Below are 14604 nucleotides of genomic sequence, written 5' to 3' on the forward strand. Positions count from 1 at the left end.
ACATTTTGGATTGACTTAGTTTGGATTGATTCTTCCATTATTGGAGTGTTAGCTATAACTTTAAAAATTATTAAATCTACTCCATACTTGATAATGTACTTTAAATTATTAATAATATGCTTTTTTATTATATTAGGCTGTATACTGCCCAACTTCTCTCACTCCTTGGGCTATTTCTGCCCAATAATTTCAATAATTCAATAAATCCCATGTTCTATAAATATATTACACACTGTGTTGTTAGGAATTTTGCCTAATAAGCTCTATCACTTTTCAAAGCAATTACAAATAATGATGTTGTCCTTTCTGTAGGCCACCTCCTAGTTAGTACAAGTCACACTTCTGCTTCCTCTCATTACACACGATATTGCCTCTCCTCAAAAACCTTTTCCTGCCTTCTGCATGTTTCACTCATTCACTTCCTTATGGTCCTGCTCAGATGTCAACTTCTTAGTGAGAAGTTTATTATTTATTATTATTTTTCTTCCTTTTGAATGATCATTACTTGTCCAGCTATTGGAATTGCATTAAATTTCTAACTGTCTAACTCTACTGGATCCTTCTATGAAGGTGGAATTTTATCTATCATGTTCACTAGCATAGCTTAGACCTAAAGGTATAGTAGGACTAGACTTAATTTCGACTAAAATATTTTAGACCTAAAGCATATAACAAGTGGCTATTTGCTTCTTATATAAAATGTGGATCGTGAAGAAATTTTAATGGGACATTGAGTTAACATTTAAAACTTAATTATTTGTTATTGGCTCACAAAAATGTCTAAGCATCTATGACTCTCCTTCATAAAGTTCCTATGTGAAAATTCTAACCATCAGCGTGATAGCACTCAGTTTGATCTTTTGCAGGTGATTAACTTATAAATATGGAGTTACCCCAAATGTATTGATTGAATTATAAAAGAAACCAAGGGAGCTTTACTAAGCATGTCAGGAGACACATGTGTATTAGAATTCCAAATTAGATTCAGCAGATACTAAATCTGCCAGAATCTCCATGTCGACCTCCCAGCATCCAGATCTGTCAGGAAATAATTTCTGTTGTTTTAAACCACCAATTTTATGGTATTTTCTTTTAGAAGCCTAAACGATAGTGTAATATGTGAGTGCTTTGTTAAATACTTACTCCCCACATACATAGATTTCTTTTAAGTATAAGTAGTTCCTGCATGGAACTCGTTCAACCACTATGGAAAGCAGTATGGCAGTTCCTCAAAAGACTAAACACAGACCTCCCCTATGACCCAGCAATTCCACTATTTGGCATTTACTCACTTGCCCAGAAACAATGACATACTAAATCCATTAGCACAAGGATGTTTATTGCAGCACTATTTACCATAGCAAAGATATGGAACCAACCCAGATGCCCCTTAGTTGATGAGTGGATCAACAAGATGCGGTATTTATACACAATGGAATTCTATGCAGCTGTCAGAAAGAATGACATGGCCCCATTTGTAAGGAAATGGAAAGACTTAGAAAAAATCATATTAAGTGAAATAAGCCAGACTCAAAGGAACATAGGCACAATGGTTTCCCTCATTTGTCAAAGTCAGTAGAAACCTTGGGCTCTCCTAGCAGAGATTTGCAATAGAACAAAACCTAGATACATAAGGCCACATAGTATGATGCTAAATGAAAGGACCTCTAGGACATAGAAACAAAAGCCATATAATGATTGATTGTTGTCCTTAATGTACTATGTTATCTCTCATCTCTTTTGCTGTCCCTTGGTTATCTCATATTGTTATGGTATTTCACCTTGTTATCTGATATATTGGATATATGCGTATTTGGTTATTTGAAATTAGATAGGGAAGGGGGGAAACAAGATCAGGGAGAGGGGTGGGGGGAGGGAAATGGGGTCCAAGACATGAGAAAGGGTATCAATGTGTGTGAAGTAATGCACCTTCTATCTGGTGAATATAATGTAACCCTTCTATTAATTACAATAAAAATATATGGGAAAAAAAGAATTTGCTGCATGGCCCAAATATTGATTTTAATAGTGAAATGTCAGCATAGCAAAAATGAAACTAATAAAGTACCCATTTAATTACTTTTTTTTTTGCCAGTCCTGAGGCTTGAACTCAGGGCCTGATTACTGTCCGTGGACACTTTTTGCTCAAGACTAGTTCTCTGTCACTTGAGTCGCAGTGTAACTTTCAGCTTTTTCTGTGTATGTGGTACCAAGGAATCGAACCCAGGGCTTCATGCATGCTAAGCAAGCATGCTTAATCTCTTGGAATATACATTATTCCTAGAGGGGTAGGAAGCCAATTTGGTAACACATAAAAGGTCACCCAAGAAATTTTGTTGTGAAGTGTAAAAGCTAATTTTATAATTTCACAGCAATTTTTATATTATGCATTTCTATTTGAAAAGTATGCATTCAAATTTGGTTTTTATAAAGTAAGTTTGTAGACAATAAAACTTATATTTATGAACTTCACAAGAGATACACAGAAAACATCAATACCTCTGTTCTTTGAAAACTTACAATTTAAGAATGTGATATAACTATTAATATACTGTAAAAGAAAATTAATTGAGGTATATTTTAATGACCATGTGCTAAATTAAAAAATGAATTTAACAACTACAATGTGTCTGGTGCTGTCGACACAGTGGAGATAAAGCAAGGAGTCACAGCGATACTTTATGTCCTATTAGAAGATTCAACACAAGAGAAAGATTCATTTCAAACCTACAAAACTTAGAAGGTTAAAGATTGTAATTACAAATTATTACCCCTAATGAAAAAAAGTAGATTAGAAAAATAAGGTAAATAAAGATAACATATCTGTGTTTGAGGGGAATGGGGAAGATATTTAATTAACTTCCCACCTGATGGTTAATATAGCATGCATTTATGTAAAAATAGTCTAGTTGGTAGACTTTGACTTAAACAAGACATAAAATAATATGTGATGGAAATTCACTTAATTCTGTGTGTTTGAGAATAGCTACAGTTTTACTCATTATTTGCAACCTTAAATACCTTTTCTACCCACTTTATATTTAAAAGACAAGAAAATTAGTTCATAATGTAGAAAAACATTCCCTTGAAGTGAGAAAAAATCCCAAAGTCATCATACTAAAGAACAAAGATATCTAGATTTGATTATCATAAGAATTCAATATTTAATAGACAGCAATGATTTAATAACATTTTGGCAATGTTAATTACCTTTATTTAATTATGGCTTGGGCCTGTGAGTTTGGTCTAGTAGAAGAGTGCTTGCTTAGTATGTATGAAACCCTAGGTTCCATTCCTCGATACCACACACACACACACACACACACACACACACACACACAAAGCTGGAAGTGGTAGAACACTAGGAGAAAGCTCAGTGACAGTCCCAGGCTCTGAAGAATCATGGCATATTGAATGTATTCTCATTTTCATTTTAAGATTTTTCCCCCTCCTTCCTGGGTCTTGAACTCAGGGCATGGGCACTGTCTTTGAGCACTTTTGCTTAAGGCTAGCACTCTGCCACTTGAGCCACCGAGACACCTTGGGCTTTTCCTGTGTATGTGGTACCAAGGAATTGAACCTAGGGCTTCTCAGCAAACATGCTACCACTAGGTCACACTCCCACCCCTCATTTTAGTTTTATGAAAAACTTGTAAAGTAGGTGCTTTTACACTCATTGGCCAATGAAAATATGATGCATATTGAGATTAAACTTTATCTGAAATCACACAACCAATGCCAGATTTGAAATTTTAAATAGAAAAACTACAGTTTAGAATATATGATTCTAAAACACTATGTTTCTAAAACCACATTACTTCTCAACTCACATTTCTCAGGGCAACCTCTTTGTCTTTTAACTGCCCAACAGAGCAAACAATAAAGATTGCCCGTTGTTTTGGGGCTATTTCCCACTTTTCCATGTGTCTACTGAACCTTGAAGGGGAAGGATTGGAACCTGTGGATTTTGTTAAATTTCACTGCATCCTTTGTACATCTAAAATTACATTTAAAAATGAATATTGTTTGTTCTCTGTTGCTACTCCTCTTCATTAGCAAGTGTGTATCGCTCTGTGTGTGTGTGTGTGTGTGTGTGTGTGTGTGTGCTCAGATGTACTATAAGAGATTATTAACCTTGATTAACCTTGATTAACTCCTGATAAAGAGATGTTATTAATCACAGGCATACCCAGAAATGGAGACTTTTTTGGCAAGAAGTATAGAGGACTATGCCCCGACAAATATCTCATATCTATCTGTGCTCTGTGTTGAATACAAATATGTTAAAACATGTGTATGACCAAAAAAATTCCCTCAGGGATTCTTCTGCGAAAACATGTGCATAAACATTTACACTGTACATAGGATGATATAATGCATTTAGTTTGTATTTGGTTATTTACATTTCTTTGTTTCCAAGGATAGTCACATATCTAAATCCTCATCTTGATGAAATCAGTTATCTGATTGTTTGACTTCATTCAGCTCAAATTAATTTCACAGTGTTTTTGTATAAGATCTTAATGAAATTAGAAACAAACTCAGATATAAACCCAATGAGAAAGTCATGTAAGGGTTATCTTAAAGATCTGAATGACTTTTTCATACTTTATTTTAAAAAAGTAAAGCATTTACAAAATAACTTCTCATCTATACTTAACCTCTTGCCCGATACTTCCTTTTTTCATTTATTTGGTCAAACTAAGTGCTAAATTTATTCAATGCCAACACTTAGCTCTCTCTGTTTCTAATTTTGAGTTGCATCATTTTGTTGATTTTAAAACAATATTAGATTCCTAAATTCTAAATGAGCAAAAACAGACATGTAAAAAGTTCCTAGGGAGCTATGCCTTTTCATTTAGATTTACCTGCAATATTATCCCTATCAATATTTATCAGCTTGTGAAAAATGCTTTGTCAACATGTTTCTGGCATTTCCCCATAGCAGTAAGGCTGTGTAACCCACTGATTTGGTGGCTAGAGAGAGGAACAGTAATTGTACAACTGATTTTTATTTTTTTATAACAAATATCTTGTTTGTTTATTAAAGAGTAGTCTATTTCTAAAAGTGCCAAAATGGCTGGTCAGCATCTATTATAACACATGTAAATGATGGCAATGTGTGCCTAAAAAGCAATACAAGGCTAATCAAAGGTGTGAGAGGCTTTCTTAGGAAGTTAAGGGAAAAATATTTTAATGACTGGAAGTGTGGTTCAGGTGGTAAAGGTAAAACGCCTGCTAAACAAATGCAAGGGTTTGCGTTCAAACTCTAGTACTAGAAAAAATATATTTTAAAAATATAAATAAACATATTTTTAAATGGGTTTTAAAATAGGATGGTGATCTAATAAAGGATTTTTGTCATTACTGATTAAAGCATATGAACTGTAGATTATTTTTAACTCTTAATTCTGTGATTCTATGTAGGTCCTCAGTAAAAGCAATGAGAGTCAATAAATTCACAACCTCCCATGCTTAGAAATACATTTGTATGTTCAACCAACACATAATATGTCGTCTCACAAGGAGCAGGTCTTATCACCAATGACTACCTTGAGTACGTCTCAGTCTTTTCTACCTTCCTCTAGTTTGCGTTTTTGTTTACCTAAAGGCTGAGCTCCCACTTTGACATTATTGGAGGTGATGGAGCTTTGGGAGATGGTGATGGTAAGAGGAATTGTATTATGAGGTGGTGTCTTTAGGTCATCTGCCTCCTCCCCCAAATTAAACAACAAAAAAAAACAGCAAAAAGAAAATTATTAAACAGAGGCTGTTAGGAAAATGGAGGAGAATGGAAGAGGAATAGGCCAGACTCAATTGTCGACAGGTGAGCACTGTTCATTACTAGCTAGAGGCACAGACCTCCCTGGGGGTTTGGTGGCTGTGCAAGGGACTGGATTTGGGGGCCAGGTTTCTATGGGGCTTAACAAGGAAACAAAGGAGGAACAGTCAGGCTGTAATTACTGGGGAGCAAGGGCTGGGTATTTTTGGTTAGTTCCAGAGTGGAATGTCCTTTCTGGGTGATGGGGACTTTCAGCCAGGCCTAGATTAGAATAATCTGCCTGTAGACAGGCATGCTGTCAAGCCTGTTCCTGTGCACCTGGTGTCTGCCTTGGGGAAATAAGGCAGAATCAATCCTTTGGGTTGGGAGGGGAGAGGCAAGTCCTCCATATAGGATATTTGGATACCTAAAATTAATTAGGCTGTGAGGGAGGCCGTGGGGAAGGGACCAGTGGTTGTCTTTTTGGCTACTTACTGCTGACATGGGTGGTCAAGGAGTCATTGGAGTTGGGTTCTTCAGGGTCCAGGGCAGGGTAGTGTAAGCGAAGCCCCTGATTGCCTGCCATAATAGGATGGCCTTGACTTGCTACCAAGTGGCGTCCTGAGTGAGGGCTCTTATCCTATTAAAGAGATATTTGAAAAAGGTGAGATCAGGCAGAAGGCTGACAAGGTGGCAGGACAAGTTGATATGAATGACACAGGAAAACATACTCTAAGCACAAGCCAGAACAGTTCTATTTGGACTGTAATCCTAGTTGTGACCTATTGTGAGGAAGGAAGAATTTTCATATAATTGGACTATAGGTGTCTGGACTATTTAGTATGGATGAAAAATAGAAATAGCAGGTAACAAAAGCAAGAATGTAAGTTCCTGTTTAGTTAGAAGGTAGACAGCTATGGGTATTAGATAGGTATGCTTATTAAGTATTTTTTTTATCTCCCAGCTCTGATTAATTTTGAAAGGGTGACTCCATTTAGGATGTGACATCATCCCTTCTTATTAGAGGACTAACTTTTGTCCCAGGGGTCCAAGTGCTTGTTGCTAGGTGGCTTTTCTTAGTTGTCATCTTCTCTACTCAAGGCTAAAACTATACCATTTTGAGCCACAGTACCACTTCCAGAATTCTGCTAGTTATATATCTATGCTTTCAGCCTGGCTGAAATTCAATCCTCACATTGAACCAGTCTTTTCCACAAAATCCCTTTTTTATTTCCAATTAAAGCAAAAAGGAGACCAAACAGAAATCAAGTTATTTTTCATACAACACTTTAGGATATTAATTGAGGCTAAGACACTGTAGGTGTCGCTAAGCCTTTATGGATACGATTAAGAATGTAGAAGTTAGTGTCCTTTTGGATCTATAAAAAGGCAGTTTATATATTAAACAGGGAAAATGGCATTTGAGTTAAAAGGTCTTCATTTGAGGGACCTTAACATAAACAACACTTATATGAACTTTGGTTTACACAAACAATTGCTTTTATAGATGGATCCTGGGATCCCGATTTTACTTCATTGTATTAATCTTGACCTTATTCCAATCACGGCTAATTTAATTACATACCAACTTTACTCCTAAACTCTATCATTTAAGACACACTCATACCATCTGAGACATACTCAAACTTTCTGGGGTTTGTCCAAAGCTATATGGAGCATACACCCATAGAGCAGACACTTTCCATGTCTCTAAGCAGAGAATGAGAAGCTCTTGCACTGAATCACTATAGTGGTCCAAGCTCTGGAGCCTAAGATCATTCTTCCTTTCCAAATCCTTTCTTATTCAGAGGAAACTATTTTTTGTTTACTCAATTTATTTTCCAAGGTTTTCTTTCCCTCTTTCTTTACATTTTTTCTTAATTTATGTTTTGGATTAATTAACTCCTTTGACACAAGGTTCACATTAGTTATAATTGCAGTGCAAATGCAAATACATTTTACATAATGATGACATTACTTTGAACATGTTCACACACACACACACAACTTCCACACAAAAGCTTTAAGGCATGCTTATATATAAAAAAATGAAAATTGGATGTAAAGTTTTTGGAATTTCAATGACAAAATGGTGAAAGATATTTTTGCCCTCTGTAGAAGAGAACCACATTGTCAATGCTAGAAACACCAAACAAAATAACCAGAAAACCTTTAAGGCAATTTTGGTAAAGTTTGGTGGATGATTCCCAAAGACCAAAAGGATAGGTTTGTTTTGGTCTAACTGCTCCCATTATGGGACTTTGGGGTGGAGAAAAAAGGAGAGAAGAGTAAGAGAGTTACAAATGGAAAAAAAAAGACTTGAGCTTATGGAACCTCTGATCCAGGAGAGCTAGCCTTTAAGAGGGAACTTAGAAGGGGGTCCCTGGGACCCTGCCTGCTTCTCATTCCCAGGGGCAAGAGTCAAAGGGCTGTCAGCAGGAATGATTGTAATGGTGAATGATCTCTGGTCTGAAAGTCCTGGCTGGCAGGGAGCGGAGCGGGGGAGCGGAGATTGCTACAAGGCAAGGAAAGTTACCTTTCTAGAAGAGATAGCTGGGTGGCTTATGGCGAAGAAAAACTTGGTGAGCATGGCAGGAGAGCAGAAGAGGAGGCTCTAGAGCAGAGGTGAGAGAAAGACTTGGTGTACAGAACAGGACAAGCAGAGGGATCTCTGATTGGAGATAGAGGAGGATTTGGGTGTAGGGGTTCTTGGACCCCTCACCATTTCCTTGGAGAATGGTTTAACTCCGTAAGAGTAAAATCCAAAGTTTAAAACTCAGGCCAGTGGTGCTCTCTGCGTACATGACACTGAGGCCAGATTTCAGTAGACAAACGGGTCTGTAAATCAGTCTGCCCCAGACTCGTAAGATTAGACTTCAGGGAAGCCAATGGGCTGTCTCTGCGCCACAGTTTGGAAAATTTGATAGGACTATGGAGAGACCCATCCTGCGGCTTCAGAAATTCCCAGAGGGCGCTGGAAAGGCAAATGAATAGATCCCCCAAATTAGGAGAGGACATCCCCAAAGGTCCTAAGTAAAAGGTTTTAGGGCATCAGCAACGCATGATTGACTTTTGGAGTCTCTGGGGACCCCACAGACAGGAAGAGAGGGGACTCCTGGAGTCTCCAGGTCTGTGTTGGGGTACCTCCGCCACGGACCTGAGCTGGTTACCTTGTTCTGAAGGCTTTTAAGTGGTGGTAGAGTTGATGAAGCACCTGCAGATTGAAAGTCGGAGGGCAGGGTAGGGGAGAGAGAATGGGGGCCTTCTCTAAGTTTACACAGATAACCACTAATACCTTAAGCCACGGGGGTAGCCATCCAGGAGCCATGCACTACTTAATTAGGCAAAGGCCATGAGGTCATTTCAGGTGGCTGGCTAACCCAAAGGGCTCTGCCCTCCCGATGGAGATGGGGAAAGGCCTCCGAAAGAGAAGGTTGGTGAGAGGCAGCCTGGAGATATTTCCTCTCATGGGTCTTCGGCACCATATGTTAGGAAAATGGAAAAAGGAATAGGCCGGACTCAGTCCTGAACAGGGAGGACCAGTCACTGCCAGCGAGGGGCACAGACCTTCTCATAGGTTTGGAGGTTGTGCAAGGGATTGGAATTGGGGCCAACTTTCTATGGGGTTTAACAAGGAAACAGGAATAAAAACAGAGCTGTCATTACTGGGGAGCTAAGGCCAGCTGGGTACTTTTGGTTAGGTCCGGAGTGACTTAACCGGACTTTCACCCGGGCCTCGATTGGAATAATCTGCCTGTGGGTAGCCATGTGGTCAAGCCTGTTCTTGTCTTGTTCGACCTGGGGGAATAAAGCAGGAATCAATCCTTGAGAACCCTCTGTGATAGTGAAGGTTATGATGAGCTTACGCCTGTCCCCAGCCTCCACTTACATTGTTTGTGCTATTTGGGATTCTCACAAAGCCATGAAGGGCTTTCACCTGTCCTTTTAGAATGAGTATATTGAGGTCCAGAATTTTAAATCTCTTCTTTCACCCTATACTCTTCTCTTTTCCCCTCTCCTCTCCCTCATTCCTCCCTTTACCCCCTCTCCCTCCTCCTCTCCCTATCCTATCCCCCAACCCGATAAATCCTAAACTGACTTGTCTGTCTACTTGTCTACCTCATGATGACAGACAACTGTGTGATAATTGTCAACTCAATAACTGACTGAATTCTTTTGGATCCTCACATCCTTCTGGGTGCATTTCCAGCCTCCTCTATGAGCTCAGTCAAGGCACAGCCTTTAACATTGCAGACAACGTGGAAGAAAAAGTTTACAGTCTAAATTTTTTTTTTTGTAGATCATAAATTCTTTGGGGACATAGTCTCATTTTAATTAATTAATTAATATTTATTTATTGCCAGTCCTGGTCTTCTGCTCAGTGTCTGAGCACTGTCCTTGGACTTTCTCAAGGCTAGTGCTCTACCACTTGAGCCACAGCACCACTTCTGGTTTCTTTTCTATGTATGTGGTACCAAGGAATTGAACCCGGGTCTTCGTGCATGCTAGGCAAGTACTCTACCACTAGGCCAAACTCCTGGCCCTCATTTTATTTTAATTTACAGTTTTATTTCCAATAGTTTATTATTACTAATGGATATTTTTTCACATTCTTCCTCCTTCTCCTTCTTTTGGTCTTAGTTTTCATGAACTATTTTCTCTGTATTTCTTTTTCCACCTCACCAGAGTCTTAATAATACCACCTTCTCAGAATATCCTGACAGTCTGTGCCCTTTAAAAAGTGAATTACTCTGACTGCTTGTCTACTAATTTTATCACATTCATTATATTGTAAATAATTCTGTGTTTTTCTCCCTTTTTAAGATGTGAACGTCTTAAAGGCAATGATTATATCTTAAAATATTCACACCCCAGGGATACAGGGTAGTTTCTAAAACACTGTTTTAATATGATAGGCAATGTTCCAGGGGTTTTCTCTGCTTTCATTTAGTGAAAGAAAGTTAATGATCTACATTTGGAATTCGTTTTCCAAACTTCAGATTGCTTGAATGTCATCTGAAAATACAGTGGGGAGAAACCAACACCTACTGACGTGGAATGTCAGCATCAGTAGAGCTTTAAAATTCATGCTGTGATTGTGATGTTGGAGAGGATATACAAATTAAAGCCTAATGTTCTTTTTGCGTTTGCATATGATTTACTAATGGAAATAATACTGATTAAAAAATGTCACAAATAGACACGAAGTATAATTACAAAGAGTATTTTCTTGCACTACTCTTTTCTTTCTTTCTTAACAGACCAGTTAAAATTTTAGAAACTGAGTACCCACGAATTGAATATCAAAGAAGACAACAATTTTGGGACCCTATTCGACTTGCTCTTTTTACACTGGCAATAGCAGCCATCATAGGAATTACAATCGGTATTGTTACCCATTTCGTTGTTGAGGGTAAGTATTCAGATTTTATTTCTATTGCCTGAGTATTCTATAGTTTAGTATCTTCATTTTTATTATAAAACAGTATTTGCATACTATTAGTACTTTAATTATTGATATTTTATTGATGTTAAATTACAGTTTTCTCCTACATGGAGTATTTATCCTTGGTAAAGGTTCATATTTGCACTACCTTTGTAGAAAATCTTAAGAAAATATGAAAGAGAGCTGGGAGGTTGGCCTAGGGGTAGAGTGCTTTCCTAGCATGCATGAAGATCCGGATTTGATTCCTCAGTACCACATACATAGAAAAAAGCTGGAAGTGATGCTGAGGCTCAAGTCGTAGAGCTCTAGACTTGAGAAAGTCCAAGGACAGTGCTCAGGCCCTGAGCTCAAGCCCAGCATTGGCAAAAAAGAAATACAAAAGAGAGAAAAAATAATGAATGAAATTGTCTTAAAGATAAATTTACATGATCTAGGGCCTGGGAGCATGGTCTAGTGGTAGATTGCTTGCATAGCATGTATGATGCCCTGTGTTTGATTCCTCAGTACCACATACCCAGAAAAGACAGGAAATGGTGCTGTGGCTCAAGTGGTAGAGTGCTAGCCAAACAACAGTGCTCAGGCCCTTAGTTCAAGCCTCAGTACTGGCAAAAATAGAAAAAGTTAAATGATTTATTGAATTTAATATACTTTCCTAGCTATTTAGGAGACTGAGATCTGAGGTTTGCAGTTTAAAGCCAGCCCAGGCATGTAAGTCTATGAAACACTTATCTTCAATTAACTACCAAAGAGCTGCAGGTGGAGCTGTGGCTCAAGTGGTACAGGGCTAGTTTGGAACAATGAAGCTCAGGTGCAGAACCCAGGCCTTGCGTTCTAGCACAAGAAAAAGTAGTAGTTTTGATATGGGAAGATCTTTAAGGATTTTCTGGATGGGCCCTACAATTAATTACAATTGTATAATATTATGTCATAATTATAAAAGACAAAAAAGTCAAAGGAAGTGGAATTTAATATGGAGTTATGAGACAAATAATGAGAACAATATTTAGAAAAAGGCAAGATTTTCTCCTTAGACCCTCCAGATGGAACCAACTCTTTCGAACATTGTGATTTTAGCCTTGCCAATCTGACATCCAATTTTTGTAGGAGAATCCATTTAAGTTATTTTAAGCCAATAAACATCATTATTAAGAAATGATTCCAAATATTAAAACTTAAGTACTTGATAAATCTGTCATGAGAAATTCCCAGGAGGATAAGTGAAGAGTTGTTTGAGTAGATTTGCACAGTTAGTAAAGAAACAAGGCAAGCCAGGTACCAGTGGCTCATGCCTGTAATCCTACCTACCTAGGGAGATCTGAGGATCGCAGTTCAAAGTCAGCCAGGACACTAAAGCACTAAAGTTTGTGAAACTCTTCAGCCTCGAGCTGAGGAGCTCAGGGAGAGTGCCCAGGGCCAAGAGTTTAAACCCCACATAAGACCAAAAAAGAAAGAAAGAAGGCAGGATATGAAAAGGAATAAAGTTACAGACAAAAATAACACAGATGCACTTAAGCTAATATCCACAATTATATAAAGAAATAAAGATATTTTCATAATGTGGTAGAGACAGGGAAGAAGATGAAAATTTGTTTTAAAACAGTGCCTTTAAAGATTGTAAATATAAAAGTAGGAAAACTAGTTCAGCTTTGAAATAATTACTATAGAAATGAGAATTTTAGTGTTAGTGGTGAGTTGTGATGGAGTCACTTTGAACTTCAAGATTTTGATAAATATGAATGATCAGCATTCATTGTATTAAATTTTGACCTTGCATTGCCAATTAAAATGGCCTGTTTTAGTTTTGAAATCTGTTTGGCCTATCACTACTGTCTAATAAAAGGTTATAAGAAGTACATTCATGAACAATGGGGGCTCTGGGGCTGCTTATTAAGTGATTATAAGATTTTGCTTCCAGTTGAATGACAGGGAAGAGTTGAAGAAATTAGGTCTTTTCTCTGGTTTGTATCCAGAATGAATTGTAGTTTTGATTTTTTTTGTTGTTTTTTCCTTTATTTTGTTGTTTTAGAATATCTTGTGTTGGCTTTTTTTCTTTCTTTTTCCGTTTTGTTTTGTTTTTGTTTTTGTTTTTGTGTTTGTTATGTTGTTTTTTGTTTTTGGTCAGTTGTGGGACTTGAACTCAGACCTGGGAGCTGTTCCTCAGCTCAAGGCTAGTGTCTATCACTTTAATCCACAGTTCCACTTCCAGTTTTCTGGTGGTTAATTGGAGATAAGCATCTCAGGACTTTCCTGACCAGGCTGGCTTTGAATGGGGATCTTCAGATCTCAGCCTCCTGAGTTGCTAGGATTACAGTCATGAACCACCAGTGTGCAGCTTTGTGTAGTCTTTTAATTCATATTAAGGCGTGGTGTTATGTTTGGTCAGATTTATGTTGATATTTAAAAGAGTGCCAAGACCCATTTAATAATAATAGATAAGTTTCTAAGGGTTTGAGGATTACCTTTTCTCACTCTCTTTCAGGTTTTATACTAATGACTCTTAGAGATCATTTTATGTCATTTTGCTATTGATTTTAAATAATTTGTTAATTACTAAGTTCATAGTTTATTTTACATCACTATAACATAAGATTATACCAAAGGAAATTCCACTTTATAAATAAATACAAGAACATTGAAGGTTCTCTGAGGTTCATACTTGAAATTGTTGCAGAAGTCATTAACTTTGTTGAAGATTACTTGTTTTCATTATTGATAATACCCAGTTGTCTTAAACATGCCATAATTTACTTATGTAGGTATTTGCCTTGCTTTGTACTTTAGAAATTAGACCAGTTAGTCTATCTTCCTATGCGTATAGCTTGCCTAGGAAAGATGCAAACTTCCAATTAATTTTATATTAGTTATAATTCAGTGCTGGATAACTGAACATGTGTTGCTTTTTGATCTTCATGAATAATACCAAACTTTATTTTTTAGCACGTATGGAAATTCTCATTGCTCTGATCACCAACATTTCGTATCGTCAGCTTTGTCTTATATTTGCTAATTGGGTATAGACTAAAGTGCCATCATTGTAAAGTTAATTGTTATTGGCTGGGTAAACAATGATGCTTAAGACTTGTTCATACACATCAGTTGGTCATTTGGGTTTATTACAAAGATTAACTTAGGCAATTGATTTGTAAATTTTTTTTCAATTTTTATTTATTTATTTTTGCCAATCCTCGTGCTTGAACTCAGGGCCTGAGCCTTGTCCTTGGACTTTCTCAAAGTTAGAGTTCCAACACTGAGTCACAGCATCACTTCTGGCTTTTTCTGTGTATATGGTACACAGAACCCAGGTCTTCCTGCATGCTAGGCAAATACTCTACCACTAAACCAAACCCCCAGCCCTGATTTATAATTTTCACAGTGCCCAGAATTTAATAACTTCACA

At 37.4% G+C, this 14604-nt stretch overlaps 1 protein-coding gene across 1 annotated transcript in view; it reads left to right on the forward strand.

Annotated features, from left to right (window-relative positions):
- Positions 1-9162: 9162 nt before the first annotated feature.
- LOC150055681 (transmembrane protease serine 11F) overlaps positions 9163-14604 on the forward strand; it is a 37467-nt gene continuing 32025 nt past the window's right edge. The window contains exons 1-3 of the mRNA XM_090343149.1: positions 9163-9194; positions 10586-10645; positions 11023-11174. Coding sequence (XP_090199275.1) covers positions 9163-9194; positions 10586-10645; positions 11023-11174 — 244 coding nt within the window. The remainder of the gene's footprint in view (positions 9195-10585; positions 10646-11022; positions 11175-14604) is intronic.

The sequence above is a fragment of the Megascapheus bottae genome, chromosome 13 (assembly GCF_031878675.1).
Source record: "Megascapheus bottae isolate mThoBot1 chromosome 13, mThoBot2.hap1, whole genome shotgun sequence".
Lineage (NCBI taxonomy): Eukaryota > Metazoa > Chordata > Mammalia > Rodentia > Geomyidae > Megascapheus > Megascapheus bottae.